Source organism: Sander lucioperca, chromosome 6 (assembly GCF_008315115.2).
Source record: "Sander lucioperca isolate FBNREF2018 chromosome 6, SLUC_FBN_1.2, whole genome shotgun sequence".
NCBI classification, from domain to species: domain Eukaryota; kingdom Metazoa; phylum Chordata; class Actinopteri; order Perciformes; family Percidae; genus Sander; species Sander lucioperca.
In genome coordinates this window covers 25,869,048-25,895,902 of record NC_050178.1, presented here as the reverse complement: position 1 = coordinate 25,895,902, position 26,855 = coordinate 25,869,048, and the positions used below count along the sequence as shown (strand labels likewise).

The 26,855-nt window shown below is 39.3% G+C and overlaps 2 protein-coding genes and 1 long non-coding RNA gene across 4 annotated transcripts; 2 read left to right on the top strand and 1 right to left on the bottom strand.

The window, feature by feature from the left end:
• Positions 1 to 1,299: 1,299 nt before the first annotated feature.
• Positions 1,300 to 4,722, top strand: LOC118495350. Its single transcript, XM_036002547.1, has 4 exons — positions 1,300 to 1,415; positions 1,872 to 2,213; positions 2,885 to 3,229; positions 3,930 to 4,722. The coding sequence occupies exons 2-4, from the start codon at positions 1,979 to 1,981 to the stop codon at positions 3,983 to 3,985; spliced, it is 636 nt and encodes a 211-aa protein (XP_035858440.1). The 5' UTR covers positions 1,300 to 1,415; positions 1,872 to 1,978; the 3' UTR covers positions 3,986 to 4,722.
• Positions 4,723 to 9,225: 4,503 nt separating this feature from the next.
• LOC116040094 (CD276 antigen-like) lies at positions 9,226 to 25,631 on the top strand. Its single transcript, XM_036001839.1, has 4 exons — positions 9,226 to 9,413; positions 14,091 to 14,435; positions 20,569 to 20,844; positions 24,296 to 25,631. Exons 1-4 carry the CDS (start codon positions 9,344 to 9,346, stop codon positions 24,595 to 24,597), a joined length of 993 nt encoding a protein of 330 aa, XP_035857732.1. The 5' UTR covers positions 9,226 to 9,343; the 3' UTR covers positions 24,598 to 25,631.
• LOC118495218 lies at positions 14,094 to 26,673 on the bottom strand. Of its 2 annotated transcripts, none has more exons than XR_004897537.1 (4): positions 26,661 to 26,673; positions 22,314 to 22,319; positions 15,315 to 15,323; positions 14,094 to 14,195 (listed from the first exon to the last, which is right to left on the bottom strand). It is a non-coding gene; the product is annotated as an uncharacterized LOC118495218 (long non-coding RNA). The 2 variants fall into 2 exon arrangements; XR_004897536.1 differs by lacking the exon at positions 22,314 to 22,319 and adding an exon at positions 22,267 to 22,270 and having other exon boundaries at positions 15,315 to 15,325; positions 26,661 to 26,672.
• Between the last annotated feature and the right edge of the window lie 182 nt (positions 26,674 to 26,855).

The following is a 26,855-nucleotide window of genomic DNA, read 5'->3' as shown; positions in this document are numbered from 1 at the left end:
AATAAAGAACAGGATAACAATAGTTGGAATGCTGCTGAACAGCATTCCCACTAATAAATAAAGAACAGAATAACAATAGTTGGAATGCTGCTGAACAGCATTCCCACTAATAAGTTATCTTCTTATTTAATGTGGGCAAAACACAAACACGTTTCAGCTAGAAGCCATCATCAGTGTTCACCATTTCTTACTAAATAGGAAGGTTACTAGGTTACTAAAATAATAACGCAAGAAGCATGAAACACGTTTTACTTAATGTTACCTCTGTGAGGGCCTCCTCTCTCTCTGATTGGCTGTCAGCTCCGCTGGGGAAATGTCTGCACATGCTGCAGAAGAGCTCGGTCTTATTTACACTGGATTCAATCCAAGAAAACTGTCCATACCACTTTAAAGAGAAGCCATTGTTGTCGCGGTAACTTTTAACAGTACATTGCTTAACATATCCATGGTACATTGCCTAAAAAGCCAGCTAGCTAACGTTAGCTGCTGAAGGCAGCCAGGAGAGTCTGCCTGTTGTTACCATAGCGACCACCTATGTTCCAAGGCTTCCTAATTGTTTGATCCTTATTCTATGGGTTTAAACAGTTTTGTTTTAATCAGAAGAGACATTGAACACACACAACTAGTTCTGTTACTATTTCTTTTTTTTTTTTTTTTACATACATTTGAATATTTTTCATAACAAAATGTATTTTGATCAAACTTGGCTGGACGGGCCAGTGAGTAAAGTGGGCGGGCCAGTGCCGCCCTGGCCGTAATGGGCCTACGCGCCTGCTGAGAGGTATGGTGGGGGGGGATTTAGAATAGAATGATGTAATTTATCCGGTGGGCCACCGGAGGGGAGTTATGTGGTCCGTTGATCTTGTGTGGGTACCACTTTTAGTGTTTGAAAGATAGTAATAAAAATAATAATAATATATTTTGAGCATATCACACTCTTCATTTTCTGTGTTCTGGTGAATTTTTTCAGCAACAATATAGTGCTTTTTCTGCCTCAAGTTATGATCCAAATGTCCTTATTTATGTAATGGAAATTATGATTTTAGGTTTTTGGGGGGTTGCACTGGCAGTGTTGATTATTGGAGAGGCTGTAACCCCCCCACCCCCCCTGTAAATTACGCCTAAAAAAAAAAAAAAACGCCATTCATCCCACCTCTGGTTTTATCTGCAGATTTTTAGATTTCAGGACCATTCCAACCTTCAGTTGTTCTCTTTGTGTAGACTGTGATATCCAATCTGCTGGATATGATCTGTGTTACATTCTGAGTCTTAGAGTAACTTGTTGTCTTCTGTTTCAGGGCTCTCCACTGGACGGATTGTTGGCTTAGTTCTTCTTCTCCTTCTTCTTCTTCTTGCTGCTGCTGTTCTAGCTGTGCTGGTATACAAGGGTGACATCACATTCAATCGTAATAAAGGTAAGTTAAAATAATGAATTGTATCAAAATATTCATGATGAGCAGACAATACAACAGATTATTTATGAATCTCATGTTCAGAGTCTTTGCAGTTGTTTTATCTTCAGTCATTAATCATTGTGTTGGTATTTACACCAGAGTAGGATCAAGTCAGTTGGATATTCTTTAATAAAACTGTTATAGGATGTTATAATGTAGTGGAGATCTTTTTATTCTTAATTTATTCTTAAATTATTTATTATATTTGATGTAGGGTATGTAAATAATATCATACACTACAAGCTTTAAACAGTTAAAATATGTTGGTTGTGTTTAAAAAATATGCAGAAATAATTATGGAGGAGAAATTAGACTACAAACTAAACGTCATGTAAAACTGCCTTAATAATTACTAATTGATGACTCTGCATGTAAACATATTGATTAATATATGTGTTTGTCTTCCATGACTAACAGTCATCACAGTGGGAGAAGGCAGTGATGTTACTTTACCCTGTTACCTCTGGCCCAAGAAGGACCTTCGGTCAGAAGTGTTCATCTGGCAGAAAACTGATAGTCTTCAGATGGTGTTCCTGTATGATAATGGTCATCTTTACAGTGATAAACTTGGAGGTCAGAATGAGCAGTTCAAAGGTCGAGTCTCACATTTTAAAGATGAACTGGAACAAGGCGACGCCTCCATAATCATCAGAAATATGACGAGGGCTGACAGTGGAGAATACACCTGTATTGTTTCATCAATTCAGAAAAAAGAAAAGAAAAAGAAAACTCAAATATTCAACATTAAGCTTGTTGTTGGTGAGTACTTTGATGTAACAGTTAAAGGTGTCCTCTCATTTAAGGACTGGAGCCTGGTCTCCACCTTGTTATCTAGCTGCTGCATCTGAACAAACATGATGAAAACTTTGAACTCATCCATGGTGTCAGTTTCACATTTCTTAATGAAATATCAGCAGTCTGTAGTAGATTAAATCTGAGTGTGCACACTGCCTGATGTTGCTGAGAGATGCATCTGCATTTTGTTTTTGTTTTTGAAAGAAACCAACAAAAAGTGAACTCTACTTTTATGCATAGTTTTTAATGTGTGTTTGAACTCTGGCCTCTAGTTTTACAGCCATATGTGTGAAGCTGAGAGTGAAAAGATGGGACTGCTTAAATTCATACGACAGGATGTTATAATGTACTCAAGATCATTTTATTCTATTCTTAAAATTATTGAATACATGTAATGAAGGGTATGTAAATGATATAATGCAGTACAAGCTTAAACATAGTCCAAATATTTTGGTTATGTTTAAAAAGGTATGAAGAAATAATTATGTTAGAGGAGAAATTAGACTACAAACTAAACTGCTGGTAAAACTGCCTTTGTGGAATAATTCTGCTTACAAATATTTTCTGCCTTAATAATTACTAACTGATGACTCTGCATGTAAACATATTGATTAATACATGTTTTTATCTTCCAGAGCCAAAACTCATCAAAGTGGAAGAAGGCAGTGATGTTACTTTACCCTGTTCACTCATCACCAAGGAGAACCTTCGGTTAACACGGTTTATCTGGCAGAAAGTTTCCCAGAAAACTGATGATGATCAGAAGGTGTTCCTGTATGATAAAGGTCATCTTTACAGTGATGAGCGTCCAGGTCAGAGTGAGAAGTTCAAAGGTCGAGTCTCACATTTTCCAGATGAACTGGAACAAGGCAACGCCTCCATAATCATCAGAAAAACGACGAGGGCTGACAGTGGAGAATACAGATGTATTATTCCATTAATTCAGAAACCTCAAATATTCAACATTAATCTTGTTGTTGGTGAGTACTTTGATGAAAGAGTTAAAGATGTCCTCTCATTTAAGGACTGGAGCCTGGTCTCCACCTTGTTATCTAGCTGCTGCATCTGAACAAACATGATGAAAACTTTGAACTCATCGATGGTGTCAGTTTCACATTTCTTAATGAAATATCAGCAGTCTGTAGTAGATTAAATCTGAGTGTGAACACTGTCTGATGTTACTGAGAGATGCATCTGCATTTTGTTTTTGTTTTTAAGAGTAACCAACAAAAAGTGAACTTTACTTTTATTCATAGTTTTTAATGTGTGTTTGAACTCTGGCCTCTAGTTTTACAGCCATATGTGTGAAGCTGAGAGTGAAAAGATGGGACTGCTTAAATTCATACGACAGGATGTTATAATACTAATAGTACTCAAGATCATTTTATTCTAGTCTTAAAATGATTGAATAGATTTGATGTAGGACTCTATTCTAATCACACAGCGACACACACAAAGCAGTAGACGTCTCTAAGTGTACCTGATATTCTGGTTCATGTTTGTGCATTAACATTAACTTTATTTCCAAACAGAAAAGAATGCATTTTGGGGCAGATCTGTGTAGATCAGACACCAAAAATAAATGATGTGTTAGCGGTAAAACTGTGATTGTGCAGCCTGAATATGATCAAGAAAGATTAATTTAATTTCTTTAATATTGTTTTGTCTTTTTTCCTGCAGGTTCAACTCCAGAGTCAAAAGAACATCATTCATTAATGATGGAAGAAAGGCTCTGATAATGTCTGTGTTGCTGGAAACATTTATTTAGTTTTCAGTTATTTTATGCTTGTGTTATATCACAATGTATAGGCTCATTGATTTAGTCTTGTAGCTCTAGTTGATTGTGTAACTGTGTGTAAGACTTGTAGAGTATTCCTGTTCCAGAGGTGTGTAGAGCAGAGAGGACCAGATCAACATGATGATGCTCTTATAAGTCTTGTCTTCTTGTATTCAGACATAATTACAATGTTTTCTGTGATGGTTTGAAGTGTGAAATATTGTGTAAAAAAAGGTCACTTCATTTAATTTTTTTGTTATTTTATATTGTGTTTTATTACAGTTGTTAGCTCTTTAGACAATCATTTCTTGCTTGTGTATTTAGAAGAATAGTAAAGGCTGAGATGTGGTATTGATCTTCTTATCTAACTCAGTGAGAAAGTGAATAAAGTGCCCTGGTGGGTCACCGGGTAGACCTGGTACTTTAGGCTGAGTCCTCACCACAGTGACTTTGGTTTGAGTCCACCACAGAGCCCTTTGCTGCATGTCATCTCCTGTCTTTCCTGACTGTCTCTATCACTATCTTTTAGAAGAAGATACGCTGAAGAAAAAAGTATTTAGAAAAAAGCCTCTCTGTACTTGTGTTCTTGCACTATTTATGTTGTTAATCAATAATAAAGTGCCTTTATCATTTAAATTTAAAAGTATTCAAATTATACTATTCAAAATCTTTAATAAAACGTCAATATTGACATTATTCTCTGCAGTGTGACTGTTTTTTTTTAGCTGAAACTTGTATAAAAAGTGATTTAGCTTTACTAGCCCTCACCTGAAACACATAGACTACACTTTGAACACACTGCACTGTTTACATCTTTTTAATAAACTTCCATTTAGATATACATATACATGCTACTAACTTACTAAAAATAAAGTGCAGTCCTGGCTGAACCGAGACCTGCATACTGAACTAAAATAATCTCCAATCAAATTGTTTGTACTTGATATTGAAATGGCACAGAGAATTTTTTTTACTAACAATGTATTTACAATGTTTATACAGTTAACTATTTTCATTTGTGTTTACACAGTTATAATTAACATATTTACACGTTTAATTATTTAATTCTATCTCTGTGGTTTTCCTCACATTATAACCTCAGTCTAAGTTCTGCTAGCGTCTGATTGGTTAGTTCAGCTACATGTGAGTTAGAAACAAGGACGTTTTTTTTTTACTATTTAGAACAATTCAGTACAGAACTTCTCGTAGGAATACTGATTTTGCATTTCTCAAAAATACTAAAATATTCAAAGCGGCATGGCTCTATTGACAATACATTAAGGTACATACAGCAATCAATACAAATACAATAAAGTACATAGTACATGTATGTAATAACTAATTTAATCATTTTTCACTTCCATTCACTGAGCCTCCCCTGAAACAGTTTGGAACCCCCCCTGGGGAGCCCTGCCTCCCACTTTGAAAACCCCTGGCCTAATGCATTCTTCTGACTGATATGTTTTTAGGACTCAGCAAGCTGTGGCATGAACCATTCGTATAGCTACGAAAAGTAAAGCATTGTTATTCGTATGTAGAAGAAGAAGACGACATGCCTTTAGTTATCCCGCGAGAGGAAATTCACAATTTTCACTCTGTTAGTACAGTTGCACACACATTACACACAGGCCTGAAATACACACACAGGACCTGTACATGCTAAAGGAGAGATGTCAGAGTGAAGGGCTGCTCCATGAGATGAGCGTGAGTTGGGAGTCCAGTGCCTTGTTGAAGGACACCTTGGCCGTGCCCCTCCAGCTACCGATCGAGGTTTCATACTTTGGTCCATACGGGAATTTGAACTGGCGACCCTCCGGTTCCCAACCCAACTCCCTCCGGACGTAGCTCCATCCACAACATGTATTCCACATATTTATTACTGTCAGCACCACATTGACTGCTGCTGTACAGGAGCGTGAACATCCTCTAGACTGGAGGTCAGTGTGGATGTTTGGCTCCTAGTCGGGGAGAGGAGTTCATGTCCCCAAACAAGTTAAGGGGAAAACACAAGTGTTCATGGCCCATGCATGCAAGGAAATAAGATCCAGTATAGTTGCTCTGTATAACTTGTAGCTGTTCTAAAAACTCAGTACTTTTAGGACTGAGGACTTCATTTGTCCAATGATCTGTTGGCATCAGATAAATCTTTAAATGGTACGTCAGAGATTTAGTATTTACATAAAGCTGAAGTGGGACATTAAATCAGTAAATCAGTTTTTTTCCTCATGATTTTTGAGCTGTTGGAGGTAGTTTTTAAATAACTTTAGATTAAGCTATGTGTAATTATTACTGCAGGTGATTGGGTGAATGTGTGGAGACATCCTGTTAGACAACATGCACTTTAAAGGGGTGCTATGCAGTTTTGGCCATTTCTTCGCTGTTTTCTCGCTTTTTGCTGGCAGGTTTCTCTATAGAGCTCCCGCTACAGCTTCAGAATAGATATTTGGCAGCTCCTATCTTTACTTGTGTCTGACTCCTCTCTCAGTCAGTCTGCTGTTTCCTCTTTCTCTATTCCTCCGACAATGCTTTCCTAGCATTCTGCTTCTTTTTTGCCGGCTCAGCCATGACGATAGTGTGAAAAACTCCATCACTACCTTGTTAGCCGGTTCCTGAATTGGTGTATCTGTGCAGTGCCGTGAAGCGATTTGTTGCATCGCGAGACCTGATATCACGCCATACTTCCTGACGCTGAGGACGGCGACTTGCCGGCCCAAAGGTGTAAGGGTGGTTTTTCTGCTCACAGGCGCTAGGGGGGAGCGAGACGACCACCATTCAACTTGAAAAAAGTCATATAACCATTCCAATGACGCCGAAGCTGTTCAGTTAAGGTAAATTAAGGTAAAAATTAGTATAGTTCCACTTTAACTCTGCAGAAATTACACGTTTCCTGCAAGACATGAATGTTGCTACACACTGAGAAATCAGACGTGGGTGTTGCAACACATTGCTGTTTTGTAACTGATATTTCTAAGAAATCAAACATCGGTGTGCCGGGTACCTCAGGCCTACTAATTCCTTTGAAAAGGCTAACGTTACCACGAGAAAATATGAACCAGTACATTTGCCTGGATTAAATCACAGTGAGGCTGTTTTATATGTTTTAATTATAGCATATCAGCTTTTCTTTTCTCTTCCGAAGAAAAGTCAATAGCTTTCTTATGCTTAGCAAGCTTGAACCTGTCCTTCACTAACATGTAGCCATTCATTAAAGGTGCCCTGCCACACGTATTTCATTACTTTGTGGTAATGTCTGAAGTTCTACCATGGACTCTGTAAAAAAATTTGTGGAAAAAAAATGCCTTGATTACCTTGTTTCAAGCCATTCTAGCGTGGTATAAAAAGCCTGCAGGAAGACTCAGCTCAATTTGTGCCAGTTCTCATTAATATTCAACAAGCTAAGCTTGGATTGGCTAACAGCTAGCCAATGAGAGCCTGGCTATCAGCATCCTTTACCCAGCGCAACTGGGCAAGCTCATGAATAGTAATGAGCTCAGGCAATATAATGTCAGACTGACCAGCTTTTGTAATTGAACTGATTTCTCCGCTTATTTCTTTTCAGTGGCTAGAGCTGACATGCTGATATGGCTGATATGGACCTAACATATTTCAAAAAATACAAGTAAAAACGGTTTTGTGTGGCAGGGCACCTTTAAACAGATAAAACCACAGCCAGTAAAAACATCTTTCTAGTAAAAGGCCAGGAGTGACTCAGGTGTGTTAGATCTGCACAACAATTTCCCACCAGTTAAAAAGGCCCCTGATAACTTTTGATTTGGCATCATTAGGCCACTGCAGATGAGGGGTTGTGAGATATTTCTGAGCTTTTCCCCCTTTAGCCAGAGACGGAGCAGAGAATGTGTAAACATTCAGGGCTCTCCTGTTCTTTCTGACCACGGTGTGAAATCTGAAGCAGGAGAAGTTAACCCTCTCCTTGATTTCATGTTGTTTATGGAGAAGGAGAACCAGGAAATGAGTCGGGGGAAATGCAACGCTACCAAGCTACGGCCGAGCGATGTGCGTTGACGCGACACGTAGTTACATTTTTCGAAAGGTGCACATCAGGCTACGGCGTAGGGTCCGTACGTAGCCACTGCGTAGATTTTACACAGAAGTATGAATCAAGCTCTACACTTAAAGGTGCAGTAGGTAAGACTTATAAAACTAACTTTCTGTCATATTTGCTGAAACTGACCATATGTTCCAGTAGAACTACATGAAGCAGGTCATTAAAAAAAAATCTGGCTCCTCTGACACCACCTACAGCCTGTAGTGAGATTTGCAAAAATCCACAGCTCCCTGTTCCACCAATCAGGGCCAGGGGGGGTGTCTAACTGCGTGTCAATCACTGCTCATGCACACGCATTCATTCTCCCTTGTGGGGGGAGGGGCTTAGGAGAACGTTTTGGGCTAAGTCCTGGATCTTCACAATCCTACCTACAGCACCTTTAAACAAACAATCTATGGGACCGTTTTCCGGAGGAGGAGATGCAGTCTAACTCACAAAACTCCAAAAACGGCCCCTAAACTGAACCAAATAGACCACGGACCCCCAATCGGTAAGACTTTCTCCCAGGGTCGACTATCAGATTTAGGATTTTTTTGGTGTTATATAACAGAGAGTGTATGAAACCTATGACCAAAACAGTTCTACATTCTGTCATTGTGTTACTTATGGATGGAATGTTTGTGAAAAAACGATTCCCCTTTTTGCTGCGGACCCCCTGGAGCACCCTCAAGGACCCCTCGGGGTCCCCGAACCCCACTTTGGGAAACCAATGGTATAGACTTTTTTGCTATCAAAAAGTATTGATCCCACTTTACCTGGTTGGTGATCCTGAACAGCTGTATTTTGCTGCCAACTCACAGTACCTCCTTTTTGTGCAACATTTAGTTAAATAACTTTTATTTTGGAGAAATTGCACCGGAAAAGGTTTTACTTCTGCTGATAAAGTGGTCAGAAGAAGTACAGGCATGTGTGCATTAACATGAATATATAGCTTAATCTTTAGCTCTGTAGTTTTTTTTATAATCACCTTTAATGTTAGCGTGAAGATGAAGAGCTTTTTGCAGTTTGCGCACATTATGAGCAGCTCTTGTGCAGAATGCATGAGTCATAGTTATACAGAGATGACGCTTTTATTCTGAAGGATTTGTGCAGGAAGTGTGGCTGTTGTTGCAGCTTGCCTTGAAACCGAAAGTGTTTTCAGCCAATCCCCCCGTTAGGAGCATGGATGTAGGTTAGGAGTGTCTCCATCTCTGTTATAAGAGACGTTGTGATGTTAAAGTGATGTTTGATCTTTAGGAGACATCGACAGAGATGGAGCTTCTTCCTCTTCTGTGTCTCTGCCTCCTGACTCGCTCTGGAATCACGTCTGCTCAACTAAACGGTAAGAAAACTGATCATTACACTGAAATAGGCCTATACACCCTATTCGCAAATGTCATTTATTTTTAATTATTTCAATGTAAACATGCAGAGGTCTAGAAACAGACTATTAATCATGCTGCTCAGCTGCGGTCACATTATGTATAATAATATTTAGCACAGATTAACAATATTGTTTATTAACTTTAGATATGGCGTCATTTCTGCAGGTGTGTGTGTGTGTGTGTGTGTGTGTGTGTGTGTGTGTGTGTGTGTGTGTGTGTGTGTGTGTGTGTGTGTGTGTGTGTGTGTGTGTCCATCCATCTAGTCCTAAGAAGGTGGGGCATTGATGTGCATTTCTTCATCCGCTGCCTGAAGCTTTCTGTTAAACAGAACTAAAGTAGGAACCACAGTATGTTTCCAAGCAGTGATGGACGAAGTATTCAGATCCTTTACTTCAGTAAAAGTCTTATATTATAACCGGGGTGTCTGGTGGTCGTTTTCTATGAAATCTTTCTGTATTCTGGTACATTTTTCTGCAACAATTTGTGCCTTTTCTGCATGCAAATGTCTTTATTTATGTAAATAGTATTATTACTAATTAGCCTAATTAATCTGCTGCATTGTTCAAAATATCACACGTGTTTCGGGATGCTTTTTTTAGGAATTATGTACATCTTAACAACAAATATTTGCTTGCCACAGCATTCCATCTCTTAGGGCCCTATCTTGCACCCGGCAGCGCAGCACAAAGCCCGACGTAAGTGTCTTTACTAGTTTAAGACCGACGCAGTTGTCAATTTCCCGTCCAGCGTCCACGTCGTTTAAATAGCAAGTGCACCTGCACCCATCTGTGCGCAGGTGGGTTCTCAGGTGCTGCGAGCAAATCACTCCGCCCAAGTAGCAGAGCTTCGCCTTTCTGAGAATATAGTTCCCAGTATGTATAGGTTAGAAGATGGCTGTGTGTCATGTGACCTTGTTATTTGTACACCCTGTGACTATACAAATCACAACATGTAAACAGGAAAATGTTGGCGTTATTTAGTCACTTATTGGGAGCAGTAGGCTAGATGGAGCCGGTTACCTCCAGGATCTGGGCTAAGCTAGGCTAGATGGAGCCGGTTACCTCCAGGATCTGGGCTAAGCTAGGCTAGCGATGGGTGCGTCAGACAGAGTTATGACACGCACGGAGATGAGAAGGGTATGTATGGCTTATCTAACTCTGGGGGATACGGGGAATAAGACAAAGTCCCAATAAGTCGGCATGTTCCTTTAAAGAAATACCAGTAAACCAGAGCATGTTTTTCTCCCATCCAGGAATGCTGTGGGGAGTAGCCAGACCCTCCTCCACCGCGCTGTGAAGGAAGGTCTGGCAAAGGGAGACTAGCCTATTAATAATACTGATAACATTTAGAAGTAAGGGTACTCATGGGGACACAGATCAGAAGTGCTGGTACTCAGTTCTGGTGAAGTACTACTGGCCCGTTTCAGACACTGATCCAACCGTAGAGAAGGTAGAGCAATGATGTGCTGCAGACAGAACACTATTTCCAAGAATCTCTAACTCAATCTAACTTTGGACTCTTGTATCACTAATGATGAAATATGATATTTTCACAACATGACACGTTTGTGTTTGTGTGCACGTGCATGTGTGTGGGCGGGCCTAGGCTGCATCCTGTTGTGAGACGTTGGGCTGTTGATGTGCATTTCCTAGAAACCCTTTATATCCTCTGCCTGAAGATTCTTCTTTTTTTGGCCTACCTACCTACATACCATAATACACCACTCAGTGAAGCCAGCACTGTGTGAATAGCGACATGTACGTATAGTATTCAGATCATTGTCAAACTCTGTCTTTTTCTTATTTGTATTTTTTTTATTAACAGACACAAGCACTGCAGCTGTTCTTTGTTTCTGTCCAGGAAGTGAAAGTCATAGTAGTAATCTTTCTGCCGTAGAGAAGAGAGACTTCAGTAATTCTTCCACCAGCTCCACTCTGAAGTTCATATATAATCACATTATTAGAAGGTAACAATATGCAGAGAGAGAGAAAAAGCCTTTTAACAACCGAGTTGATGTTCATCATTGCTTGGGAAAAATAGAAAGAGTTCAGTGATATTAATTATTCATGAGTGTGGTGTGATTCCTGTATACAAAGTAATGACGTTATTATGTGGAAGATTGACCTCCTCTTAGAATAGATGGATTGAAGCAAATGTATTCAAAATGAAGTACAAATATCTTAACAACTCTCAGCTACAATATAATTTTTGGTTTGCAGTTCATCGTTCCAAAGTAGTAAGTCTTCTGTTAGGTTGTTAGGGATGTGACGGGGTGGGTCAGGCCAGGCTTTATGTCTGCACAGACCCTTTGTATTATTAGATTGTAGTAGATTCAGTGGGAGCCCTCTCCCTGAGTGTAGTTTAGAGCAATGTTTATCAAACTTTTTCAGACCAAGGACCACTTACCCAATGAAAAAATCTCACGGACCAACTAACTTCCAAAGCATCCCCAAAAACAATAGGCCTTAACAATATATTACCAATTACAGCCAAATTAAATGACAGTATTAACAAATAGCCATGTTAATGAGGAATAATGGTTAAGCTGAGACATCAGGGAAGTAATGTCTGTCTGAAGCATAGACCATATTAACAGTCTATGGTCTGAAGCCATCGATCCATCTTATCAGTTAACAGGTTACCCCAAACTTTACTCCTCCGTATTTCCTTCAAATGTCACGCTGATTATTTGTGATGTATTGGCGGCAGTGTCGCAAAACGGTCGGCTTCATTGCTGAAGTCCAACAACATAAAAAAAAAACAGCCAATTCAAATAATAATGTTTGAATGTTTGAATTTACTTATGAGTGTATTTCTTTTGAAAACAGCACATCTATGCTCCTCACTGTCAGGCTTTGGAGTCTCTGGCAGGCAGTTTGAGAAACACTGTTGATGATATTTGACCAAAATCTCCTCACCATGGACCACTCTTTAGAAAATACTGTTTAGAGCAGTGGCCTCCAACATGTTCCTGTGAAATGAGCTCAACTACTAACCCTCCATCATGCTCCTAATGTGTTCAGCTGAACTGAGTTTAAACTGGATGTTATTCAAACTTTATTAATCATATAAAAGTGGAATTTTTCATGCAAGTCAAGACGCATCATGTTATTTTCAGGAATGTCATTCAGCCGTTGTGTTCAGGTGTTCCCCCCTATGTGATCAAGAAAGCCACCCTGATCACTCTATGTGACCTGTGCAAAAGTTGATTGCTCAATCAAAAGAATGAACTCGTATTTCAAATGTAAATAAATCCTCAATGAATAAATCATTGTCATCAAAACATGAGGTTTCTTTATCATTGCTTAGACCAAGACAGTCAAAATGAAAAGACATCTTGTCTAATGACAGTGTACTCTGAAAGTGTGATAGTTACCCACTCTGATATTGTCCAGTGCTAACATTGTATATTTAGGCAGCTAAATAGTATCCGTGTCAGTCACTATACTTTCTCATTGTATGTACACACCAGTCAACCGCAGATACATAAAGAAAGCTTGTACAGAAAAACATACATCAAAATGATCAGGAAATACTGTACAGTATGTGCAAGAAATTAGAAAATATGCTGCAAATATATCAACCTCATGGGTCATCCAATCTCCTCTCTGTCTGGCCACAACATTTTATCGACATCACACCTGATATCCTCCCTTTACAGTGTAATGAGGGAAATATATCTTTTGGCCAACGTGACATCATGAGTTCACGTAAACATACACGCCACTTTCTAAAGCCAAGTGGCGTGTTATCTGTACGCATTTGTCTACGCTGTATACAGCGGACGGGTTGGGTTTAGGAAAAGAAGAACGGGACGGTTGGGTTTAGGAAAACAATAACGGGACGCGGGACAACAAAGGCACGGTTGGGTTTAGGAAACGTGACCCGTGGTACATGATCCCCGGTCTCCTGGGTGAAAGTCCTGTGTTTGACCCATCCACCACCCCAACCAACCTCCCTATGCGGATTTTCGGCCTTTCATCCTACTCGCTTCTTGGCGTAAATTGACACGCAATCGCAAGGTAATGTAAGTCAATGGAGGCCAAACGGCGTTGATAAACACGCTAAAAAACGATTATGCGCCTTGATAACACTCCAAAATGGCATACGAATTGGCGTGTCATACATACGCCACTTATTGAGATCAGTCTGCGTTTGGCGTGACGCAGCCACCCCCTACAACACTGCTGTGATATTCTCACCTGTTTGCGTTTGGTTGCTCTAAATTGTGAGGAAGTTGTATAGTTCCCCTCTATCTATCTGACAACTTTTACAACAAAACCACATACCTGTTATGTATCTAAGATATGTGTGGCAGGTTATTGTGATTGTTGGTTGCTCTATTTTGCATGTAGGGATTTACACAATGAACGTGTATAATTGCATTTCAGAGTAATGTGATTCAATAGCAAATTAATGCAAACTATTTTCATCTGCATGGCTTACTCAATGCATGTTGTGCCACAGCAATGAGAAATGACTATAGTCATGTTAACAACTGACCAAATGTTCATATAAATAGTCATGTTTGACAAAGTTTAATAGTTATTCGACGATTGTGCCAAAGCGATTGAAAAAAAACTTAATTACTCAGCACGTAAACATACTGAAAAATACATGATTTTATCTTTCAGGGCCACCGTTGATTAAAGTGGAACAAGACAGAGATGTGGTGTTACCCTGCTCCCTCAGCACCAAGGAGAACATTGCATCAGGTGTCTTTGACTGGAAGAAAGTTGCTCAGAAAGATGCTGGTGAGAAGGAGGTGTTCCTGTATGACAAAGGCAAACATTACAACGACGGCCGAGATGGTCAGAGTGAGCAGTTCAAAGGTCGAGTCTCTCATTTTCAAGATGAACTGAAACACGGCAACGCCTCCATAATCATCAGAAATACAAAGATATCTGACAGTGGAAACTACACCTGTTATTTTCCCCATCTTCGGCCACCTCAAACATTCTACATTGAGCTAGTTGTTGGTGAGTATTTTTATTAAACAGTTAAAGTTTAATGACAACTATTTCTGTGTAACTGTTTGTCAAGTTGATCGTTCTTTACAAGCTCTAACTGTTTGTTTTTTTGCCTTTTAGCTCCTACCTTAATCTCTTAGGGCTCATTTTGATCATGTACATTTCTGTCTCTTAATATGGAAACATTTTAATCTGTATAATACCAGAACATGAAGAACTGATGTATGTAAATGACATCACTGTTAAACAAACACTCATCAGGTTTCATTAGGTGTGTTGATCTCACTTCAGGCTCTGAAAGAGCTGAATTGATCAAATATTTAACATAAAAAATGGAAGCTTTCTTATTTTTTCCCCTTTCAATTCCTATTTTAAATGCAGATAATCAGTGATAATAAGAGCCATCAGGCTGAATTTCACAGGATCTCTCCTTTAACTTGTCTGTAATGTTTGTACAAAGTTTTATGTTGAAAGACTAAAGTGGCTCTGAGATATTTAAGAAAGTGCAATACAAAGTATCTCCAGCAGAGGACTCTATAGAGCTCTCTAAAACTTTTTAAAAGTTACCAAATCATGTTAATAAATCTCTTAATGATTCTGAAGACATATCCCTAAGAGTAAAAAACTATTCTATAAAACTATAAAAATATGTTCTTAGCATTTAAATAAAGATTTATACATTTATTATTGCTGAATCTCGCCTCCATAAACATATAAATAAAGTTTCTCTGTTCTGTTGGTGTCCCGCTACCACGGAGAGTCCAGCTACATTAACTTCCATATATGGTCAAGCAGGTAATTTAATTGGCTACAAACTCACCGTGTTTTCACGGTGCTGACTTACCATTGGATGAAACTAGCTGTCAATAAGACATATGTGGAGCGCACGTGGGGATGCTCTCCTATGATTGGCTCTTTGAGTTAAAAGTCCGGTAGGTACGTCACTTTAGATCGTAGAAAGATGCGGATTGGTTTATTTTGTTTCAGGGCGTTTTTCTGTTGTCAGAGATACTGAACTTCATTGGTCAGAGGTTCTGTCAAAACTTGAAATGCACTGAAAATATGTTATTTTGAAAGTCTGTCGAGCGGCGCTAAAGCTAGACGAGGAATATAATCGACTTTTATTCAGGTTATTTTGACTTCCGCTTGAACTCAAACGAGGTAAATTTAATCGGTGGACTTTTGTTATTTAAAACGAGCCCCCGTTTGTTTATAAATGTCTCTTTTCGACCGTTAAATACATTTTAACTGCGGCTAGACAGGAGAGAAGGTAAGTTGCTAACTGTGTACTGCCGTAAAGTAAGACGCTACTGTTGTGATGTCGCAAATCCTGTAATTAGATTCTAAAATCCGTTGAAACAACGACCAGTTAAGGTTTCAAACGAGGTATAATATGTCTGTGTTGACTTCCACAGTCAACATGAAAATATGTTTATATTTATTTAATCACTTTTACATGTAAACCTCGGGTCGCTTGCAACCTCCGCGCTTTATAACATTAAAAGACAGAAGAGATGAAAACATCCCAGGTGAGTCCTGATTTTAATAACGTTATCTGTGGTAGCTGTTTGGTTCCACAGACCTGGGGCCTGTTTCACAAAACCAAGATAAGGGATTAAGCCGGGATTTATCAGTTATCCTGGATGATTTAAGCCTTGACTCGGTTTCACGAAAGTGGAGGCTCATAAATCACCATGGAGATTTATTCTGTACAGCTAGCCTGCTCCCGACCAGGCTAACAGCCAGGATTTATTTAATCCTGGAGCCTTTTCTGATCACCCAGCAGTGGTTTTACCCTTTTGTTATCAGCTGGATTAAAATACAACAGGTGCATATTGCTGTTCATTTAAGTACTGTTATTATTTAAAGTTGGGACCATAATTGTTTTTAATAATTATTCATGTGACAGTCATTGTTACTGTTATATTGCTGTATGAAGACTGCTGTTCATATTGTTGTTAGAAGTTTGATGAATATATTATGACAGTTGTTGAGATAATTAGAAAAGGCTGATAACATTTCAAATGTGTTTTAAATGAAGTCTGTTACTAAGGGCAATACATACAACGCTGTACATTTCTATAGTTGACCAATGCACCTTGAATTATTTTAATTGATTTTTTTTTTTTTTTATTCTTTAACAATAAGGATCATGTTTGTTCCACTTCCATGTGCATTGTATTTGGAATTCTTAGCACACAAATTGTGTTGTCCAGTAAACTGGGACTATAATTTGGGAGGATTGTACTGTATTTAAAGAACATATCCTAATTGTACAATCCTCCCAAATTACAGTCTTAGTTCACTGGACCAGTAACTATCTAGTGATGTAGGCTACTGTACATTCATGTAACAACAGGGAGAGGACACCTCAATGGTTTTTGCTGGTTATGTTTTGCTGGGGGGGGAAATAACTGATGAATATACTCTGTTCTATTCATGTTTACAGTGTGCATGGAATTTATCACTTAATTATCTTTATAGTTTCTAGATTTTAGAGTCCAATTTCTTCAGTGTCTTTATTTTCTATGTCCACAAGGGAGCAAGGAATATAATATGTAGAGAAGGAAACTCGTCCTCTATAAAAAATTAAAAATAAAAAAACGCGAGAAAAAGCGTGGCAGATAATAGCGGACCGACTGAATGATAGTCTAAAAATATACATTGATGAATTACTGCTCTAAACTGAAACCATTCAATGAGTCACTGTCATTTGCAAAAACGAACAGTTGTACACTTTGCATTAAAAGTGAGCAGTGGAAGTTAATATGACAGGGAATTTATATTTTAGCCCATGAGAGAGAGGGAGAAACAGAGTGAAAGACATATTTACGCATCATACTCTAGCATTGTAGAAAATTGATCTTCATGGTAAATTTCCTGACTAACATTATCTTCTGCTTACTTTTAAGGCAAAGAGTACAACTGTTAATTTGTGCAAATGATTAGTAGCCTAATCCTTGAATGGAATGATTATGGCGGTTTCAGTTCCAGTGTTGGGAGTAACGCGTTACAAAAGTAACGCAATTACAGTAATGTATTCCTTTTTGCTGTAACGCAGTAATATAACGCATTACTAATTACATTTCGGTAATATTATACTCGTTACAATCTCAGTAACGCGAGTTACAACGCATTTTAACGCAACATTTAGTGGTGCATTGTTTTTCTAAAGAATTCACCAACACCGCGACACATTTCTTCACAGGAAAAAAAAAAGCCGTATTATTTTCCTGTCGCTGTATTCGATGGTTGAGATGACTGCAGAGACAAATACATTTGCGAGATGGATATTATTTTCGGGAGTTATTACGCTGCGTTGAAGTGAGCTGTCCTGTTTCTGTTCCCGTGGTCAGAACCAGAGACGGTACGGACAGCATGTATGTCCCAACAGGTGACGGTACGTCAGCGGCTGACAGATATAAACATGTCGGGAATTAATGTTGAGGCTTGCTACACGTAAATATCATTGCATTTTATCAGCCGTGGAGAGTAACTCTGCCTGTAGTGGAATGGCTTCGAATGACGACCAAAAGCGCTTGTCTTTTACTGTGACCATTTACTGTTCAATATGTTGCAGTTTTACAAACAAGAAAGTGAACAACTTAAGCCTGACGGACATGTTGCATCCTGGTAGCATCTCAGTAAGCTAGCAAGAGTAGGCTACACAACAGACAACTTCCGTGTAGCCTACTTCAAAATAAAAGCACTTCCTGTGACGCTTCGCAGTAAAACTAAATTACTGTTAAATAAGGTTGTGTAGGCTACCTTTTCACAAATCAGCTGTAAATCAAGTACTGTAAATAATGTTAATAGTGAGTTTTAATCACACTATAAAAAGAACATTTCCTTTAGAGTGTTTTAAACTAAACAACATGAATTTCTTATTCAAGTGCTATAAACAAACATTTTACAACAATGTCGTACTTTTAATTGAGTATTTTCATTTTCTCCTTCTTGCCTGTTATACATTTTACTTATCTATTTTTTATAGCTTTAGTTACTTTGCATATTTATATTAATTATACAAAATATGAATAATCTATGATGTATTAAAGTGGATAAAGAGGAGACTTTATTGATCCGGTGGTGAAATTCACAAGCTAGCTGCCAAATCAAACTTCCCCTGTTATTTTGGTGAAAGTAACTCAAAAGTAATGCAAAAGTAGTGTAACGCATTACAATTCAGACAGTAATATTGTTATATAACTAATTACTCTCAAATGACAGTATCTAGTAATCTATAATGTATTACATTTTGGAAGTAACTTGCCCAACACTGTTCAGTTCAGAGCAGTGGTCAGTTAATGTTTATGTTTAGGCTGCTTACGCATTCAGTCGGTCCGTGATCGTCTGCTACGCTTTCTCTCGCTGTTTCATTACAGCAGCTGTGTTTCTTTTCTTTTTATACAAATAATGTGTTTCACGTCATCATACTTCCACAAGAAGCTGCTGCTCACTCTGTATAAAGTATGTACAATGCGTATTCTCCATTTTAGCATCAGTAAATCTGTGATCGACCTCGCGGTCTTTTGAGGAAAGCCGTGGACGCGCATCTATCTGAATTACTTCAGCCTGGCTCAACCTAGTCTCTCCTCCTCAGCCTGACTAGACCTAGTCTCTCCTCCTCAGCCTGACTAGACCTAGTCTCTCCTCCTCAGCCTGACTAGACCTAGTCTCTCCTCCTCAGCCTGACTAGACCTAGTCTCTCCTCCTCAGCCTGACTAGACCTAGTCTCTCCTCCTCAGCCTGACTAGACCTAGTCTCTCCTCCTCAGCCTGACTAGACCTAGTCTCTCCTCCTCAGCCTGACTCGACCTAGTCTCTCCTCCTCAGCCTGACTAGACCTAGTCTCTCCTCCTCGGCCTGACTAGACCTAGTCTCTCCTCCTCAGCCTGGCTTGGCCTTCATGAAACTCACCAAGCCAGGATGAACAGATTAGTCTAGGTCAAGCCTCGCTTTATCAGTTATCCTGGATTTATATATTCTGCTTTTGTGAAACAGGCCCCTGATGATTCACAACGTCCTCACTTGGTTCTACTAACGTTAAACATTACATTATTTGTGTGTGTGTGTGTGTGTGTGTGTGTGTGTGTGTGTGTGTGTGTGTGTGTGTGTGTGTGTGTGTGTGTGTGTGTGTGTGTGTAGGGTCTAATGTTGTGTTGTATTAGTGTGTAGTGTAGGGTCTAATATTGTGTTGTATAAGTGTGTGTGTGTGTGTGTAGGGTCTAATGTGTTGTATTAGTGTGTGTGTAGGGTCTAATGTTGTGGTGTGTGTGTGTGTGGTCTAATGTATTGCACAGATTATAGGTAACGTTACTAGGGCAACGAAGTGCAGTTTCGGGAATTTTAAGAAAGCAAATATTCTGTACCTAGGCTACATTATGAGTACAATACATGCTAATAGTTAGACATTATAAACAGAATAAATAGCTGGAGGTATGATTATGAATACATCACTTAAAAGTGGAGACATTTATACAACAACGTCAGTTTTAAGTTTGTGTAAATGTTAATAATTCAAAAAGGTTTTTAAAAAATCTTCCTTTTTACAATTTTTATGATTGTGATTAAACATTGTGTTTATTGTGTATTGGTCAATTTTCATTAATCCTTATGAAAAAAAGAGTCAGAATTTGACTCATCCAAGACTTGTTTGTTTGCTTGTAGTGCTTTTGTTTCTCCTTGTTCCTCGTGATAGATAGAGAGATATAGATAGATAGATAGATAGATAGATAGATAGATAGATAGATAGATAGATAATTTATTCATCCCCAAGGGGAAATTCAATGTCCCAGTAGCTTAAAGACATCACACACGACATACACATACATCATAAACAGGATGATAAAAAAACAACTCCACATGAATAGCATGGACAATAAAAGAAAAGATACTAAATAACAAATCCACAGTAATGTACTAAGGGATGTATAAGCATGAGAGGCCAGCAGTGACAGGGCAGGGACTGACCCTGTCATTCACTATGTATGGTAAGGTGCTCTATGAGAGGGGGTGTACACTGTTTTTACTCTCACACTTTAATTCCCATAGTCAAGAAAATAGATGAAAACATCCCAATATGAATGTTTTAATGCTTTGATTGTCCTCTATAGTTACAGTTGTTCACACTGTGTTCACAGGTGCAGCACCAAAACCATCCGTGGCAACACTTGATGAAACAAAGGACTGGTCACTGCTACAGTGTGAAGTTCATGGCAATCCAGAACCTGAAGTAGAGTGGCAGGACAGTGATGGAACCAAACTTCCTGCTGAGAAGCCACAGGTCAAACAAATAGGAAACATTTTCTACATCACTCTCAACGTAACCGTAACCAAGAGCGACCGCTACCGCTGTGTAGCAACACAGGAGACTATCAGTCATCAGATTTCTGCTGAGACCTATGTGCAGATAAGTGGTGAGATTCTTCCTCATTCTGATTTTATCTGTGAATAATCTCAAAAATGTGTGTGAAGGGGAATTCACTCAAAGCAGTTCAGACTTAGATGAAAACACATCATCATAACACACAACTATCACCAGAGAAAAGAGAAAGAATAAGAGGAGAGAATAAATAACAGCACTGATGGTTAAATATTGAGATCAGTCTGAACTAAGGCACACACACACACACACACACACACACACACACACACACACACACACACACACACACACACACACACACAGACAGATTTCTGCCAGCTGTATGGTTAATACATCAGTTGTTTGTGCTGAAACACAAACTGCAAAAACTCTACGGTCAAATTCACAGATTTAATAGAGAGAAAAATGAACTTTGTCATCAGTCTGAATTCCCCTCTTAGGAGCATATGTACATCTTTCATCTTTGTGATCATATTTAACTATGATTATACACTATATACGTGATACGTTCACATTTACAGAATTCAATTCACATTTATTTATACTAGTGTCAAATCGTAACAGGAGTTATCTCAGGACACAGAGACCCACCAATCCCCCCCCCCCAAAGAGCATTTGGTGCAGCAGTGGTGAGGAGAACTTCCTCTTAACAGATAGAAACCTTGGCCAGACCCTGACTCTTGGTGGGGGGGGAGGTTTACAATTACATTTACTGTTTGTAGACATGTTCCAGAGGAAGATTCTGAGGACAGAAATGATGAACATTGAGAAGTGCTGTGCAGCGTCAAGAGTGACACTAACCCCTAATTTCCACCAGGCGTGTCTGCGCTGCGTTCCGGGTGCGTCTTGTGCCCCTGCGAGCATTCACCGCCATTCAAGTCAATGCTTTATAATCCACCAGCCGCACCACGGCGAGTCCCAGAAGCGTGCATGAAGCGGCGCTCCACTCCGCTAAAGATAGGCGCCAGGTCTATTTTCACATGAGCCGCGGGGCGTTCTAACAGCCGGCCAGGAAGTGAAACAGCGACAGTATCCAGTCAGTTTACCAACCCCCCCCCCCATTATGGTATGTCTCCTCTACAACATCACAGACGACGGGAGATTCATCATGGAGGTGGAGAAACATAATAGACCCCACAAATCCCTTTTTATAAAGACAACGCCAGAAAAGAGAAGACATGGAGTTTAATTACAGGAGTACTTGGAGTGGAAGGTAGATACTAGCTTAATAGACATGGGATTGTTCTGTAAAGTTCTTGTAGAGACGATATAATCTGTGAGTCAGGCAGCAAGACGCTCCTCTTCTGAGACGCGCCCAGCGTGGTGCGTTGGAGGACGGAACAAAACCTGAACGCAGCACAGACACGCCCAGTGGAGAATCAGAGTTCTAGTATCAAAACACAAGTTATTCCATATTACACCACAGAGAAAATAATACCCAGAACTTGTTTACTTCTCTTCATCACTGTACAGACTGAAGGTCAGCTCTGATTCTGAGACTCTTCTCTCTACAGTTAGTTTCTTCTTTCCAGTTGAGATAAGACCTGTTAAATACAGTTAAGTTATATGTCACTAAATAATCTAATATTGATCAAAGTTATGGCAATAATAATGTTACACTTAATGGCCAAGTTATGTCTGTTAGTCAGCATATTACCTCTCACTCTAAACAGTATGAATACATATTACTCTTAAACTAAAATATTCTGCATACAGCATCTAGAAAGACAAACAGAGCAGAACTTTCTGTACTTTTACATCGTGTTACTAACTTAGTTTAATATTTCACCTGATCCATTAAAACTGATTTCTTGTAAGTTTTGCTGCAGCTCGTGATGCTGAAATAATTTCCATGTTTGTATTGTTGATGTTCTTCTCTGATTGGACGCAGCTACAGATGAAGCTATATAGAAGTTACTTTATAATTTAGTAAAACTTCACACAAAGTAAAAGATTAATAACCAGCTGTTCCAACCTGATCCTGAGGATCAACATGAAAACACCTCATGAGGGAGATTTAGTGACTGAAGTCAAAGAATCAGAGACATTTCTGAAACATTAAAACAGGGTGTAACACATTAATGTAACAGTGTTTCTACCAAAATATACTGAGGCTCTGAAATCTGGATGAGCTGTAATCAGATTAATAAGAGTGTAAGTCCATGTCCATTTATCTAGTTAATACTGCCACCTAGTGGGAATTCAGTACAAAGAGAGGGATTTATTCATTGTTGTTGCAAACTGCAGTATTTCAGCTGAGTCACATTTATCACACAAAGAGAATAATGACACTCAAAGATGTAGGTATGATTTTAGTTATTGATGATTTTATTATTTTATTTCTAACTAGAAACTAAACTCACTGTAACTCTAAATATCTCCAGTGATGGTTCCTGGTAATAGTTTGATACCATGGAGGTAAATAAAGTTGTTCCTGGACAAAGTAAACTTGTTATTAGGACTTGTTGCTCTGCAGTGAGGGTCCCAGATGATAAACATGTTCTTTACACTTCATTCACTGCAGCAGAGTGTTGGTTCATTAAAAGAAGAACTAACTGAAAACACAGCATTAGGTTTTAGACTCAAAGTGACAACACGGCGTATTAAGCCCTATTAGCACTGGGTTAGTATTACCTGGTGACTTCTAGTCATTGGTGATCATTACGGAGGTTGTCTGTGATCTTAATCACGTGTGAATCGACCATGTCTGTTATTTGTCAAGGAAAAATTCCCCCACAAATGACCTACCATATTTCACCAGACTCTACTGGGCCCGGCCCAAAACCATATGGAACCCCGACCCAAGTGCGGTGCGGCAGCCTCGCCCTGGCGAACATTTTTTTTTTCTCCCTCAACCGTTATTGTGCGGCCGTTAAGTTTTATTCACAGTTTATTAATATCTGACGCTGTCCAAACTGCTCCAAATTCAAAACCCAAGTTCACTGGGTACCCAGGAAGTCACGTGTGAAGTAGATCAGATGAACAGTTCATGAGACATTTAAAAGACAACGGACACACACACACACACACACACACACACACACACACACACACACACACACACACACACACACACACACACACACACTCAGAGGGTCCTTGATTTATAGTTAGATATAGACTAGAGAGTTTATAAAAGAAATCAAAATAACGACAGTGTTTTGTAATTGTATTTTAAGTGCGTTGGTAACATGTGGGCGACACCTAATAGTTACTGTGCCAAAAGTAATCCAGTACATCTATCAGTTTATCTTGATATCTTTAATGATACATTGACGTTGGTAGAAGGTATAGCTATCCAGCTAAAAAGAATTCTTCATATTACTAGAGTGGAATGGAATATATTGTCTACATAATGGACAACACATTTCATGCGATCCAATTGCATGATTTATTTATCTTTTCAGCATGACAAATTTTGTGTAAAAACTTGGTGTGGGAAGTGTCTCTACGTATATTGTCTGTTTCCATTGTGTTCACAGGTACTCTACAGCTATCTGTCAAGATTGTTAGTGAAACTAACGACAGGGCTCTGCTGCAGTGTGAGGTTCGAGGTGCTTCTGCAGACCTTAGAGTGGAATGGCAGGACAGTGCTGGAAACCAACTTGCTGCCAAAGAGCCCCAGCTGTCAGAAAGAGGAGGAGGCTACGACGTCACCCTCCAAACTACTGTGACCAAGACCGGTCACTACCACTGTGTAGCCTCACAGAAGAAAAGCAACCATACCATTTCTGAGGATACTTTTGTGCATATCAGTGGTGAGGTTTTTATATTCAAGATATAATTATTGTTTGTGTGTTATAAATTTTTTTTAAGTTTTGATAAAGATATCTGCAGTAGTTGAACATGTTTCCAACTGAGTGAAACCTTCACTGAGGTTCTGAATGAGAGGATCTGGAGGGAAATAACAGAACTGGAGTTTGGAATCCTTTTTTAGTTGAGTATGAACGGTTACTAAAACACACCCAGCTGTTGTGTCCAGTCCTAGCTCGCTGTAGCTAACGTCTGGGTTGTCAGTGTTGTTGTGCTGTATTCACACAAACTGCAAGAACACAAACCGTCAAGCAATATTTTGGAAAGGGGGGCGTTGAGGTGCCCTTGGGGGGCGTTTGTTTGAAAGCTAGTTTAAACCAAAGATTCCCAATAACAATACATGTTTACTCTTTAAACTACTGAACCAGTGGTCAGCTCCATTAAAAGCTGCCAGTTGACGTCACTGTGACTGGACCAGACGGGGATCAGAACTCTTCCTCTCTTCTGTTCTTCTGTCAGCTTTGTTTGGTGCAGCTCCGTGCTGCCTTCACAGAAACGGGACGTCTGAGCATCAACTTAAATGAGCTCCGTGCTTCAGCGTGAAGCTGCGTTCAGATGATAAAAAAAAAAAATAAATAAATAAAAGAAAGCAATCGCCGCGACGTCCTGTCGCCTACTTGTAGCACAAGTAGACTTTATATTTCACATTAACAGTTTTTCGTCAGATTGTATATAGAACACGACGTTTCCTACTGCACCTGAAGGCAGCTTCATTTCACGGAGAAAGAGAGAAAGAAAAGAGACGAGCGAGAGACGTCGACTGTGCTTTGTTGTTTGGCAAACAGTCAGCTGTTCCCCAAACTCCCGCCAGTTCAGGGCTTGTGTTTGGTGTTTTAAAACGTTCTTGTAGAAGCGATAGAGGCAGTGATGTCACTGTTTACTGTACGGGACTCTCACACCTCCTCTAAACGCAGCGTGATGTGGGGTTGTGTTTCTCCAAACGTTTCTTTCTGCTATTTACTCGCAAGACAGGCGATAGTAAACCTAGACTCTTCTCAGCATCAACAAAGGGCTCTCACTAACTTTAAAAGGTCGGGAACTTATCTCCTTCTGCTTTTACCCCTTGATAAGTGCCAGCTTGTTTTCTGTTGGAACAATTCCATTATAGATTTAGATTTGAATGAAAAATAGATCTGAATGTTAAATTGCTAGCTGTTTCTGATTGGCTACTGTTAGTGTTTGTAATCCCTAATTAAAGTTTGAATGTTACATATCTAGTCATTCTGATTGGCTGCTGCTATTTAAACTAAATGTCAAATGGATGCATTTTTTTAAACACCTGTAAATATAATTTCTATTCACATGGCTTTTTTGATACCTGGGAAACTAATAAATATGTTGTTTGTCATTCAATGATATGATTTTTTGATTATTAATAGTAACAACAATAATAGGCCTAATATTAGCGCGTAATCATTAATATTCGGGGCAATTAGCCTCCATCTTATTTGATGGGGGGGCGTTAGGGACCTGGATAATGGATAGGGGGGGGCGCTGGCACAAAAAAGGTTGAGAACCACTGAAATAAATAATCTCTCAAATAAAGTCAAGATAAAAGCAGGTTTACAATCCAATTAAAATGCTTCTATCATATTTGTGTAAATATCACTACCTCTTGTTGAGCTCAGTGATAGCAGCAGGAACAAAGCTACTTTTGTACCACTTTGTTCTGCACCGTGGGATTAAAAACCTCTGTCTGGAGGGAAGAAGCTTAAAATCCCTGTACAAAGGCTGGGAGTCATCATTTAAGATAGATGTAGCTATCCTCTGTAACTGTCTGGTGTACAGGGATGCTGGGTTAAGTTGTGGCTCCCCAATCAGCTGACTGGACCATTTCACTATCTCACCAAACCATGACACCAAGGAACATGACAAGACTGATGGTGTGTCTCCATTGGCAGCGTCTTTTTCCCGCTTCCCATTCATTTCTATGGTAGCGCAGTGCACTGCATTCTGGTAGTGTTGCGGGGACTTTGGAGAAGCGGGGCGTCGAGTTGCCCTCTCCTCATTTGCATAAAGTTGAATCCAACCAACTTTATGCCAATGAGGAGCAGCCGGCTCGGCTCGCCATCACTCCAAAGCTGATAAAAATCATTTAAACTGACCTTTGTTGATCTGAAATGAAGCCTATTTCTCGCTTAAAATGTTTTCAGAAACTATTTTGGTAAAATATGAGATCGTATTCCAAACGAGCCGCCAATATGGTCGGTTTTGAAATTCGGGAGCAGC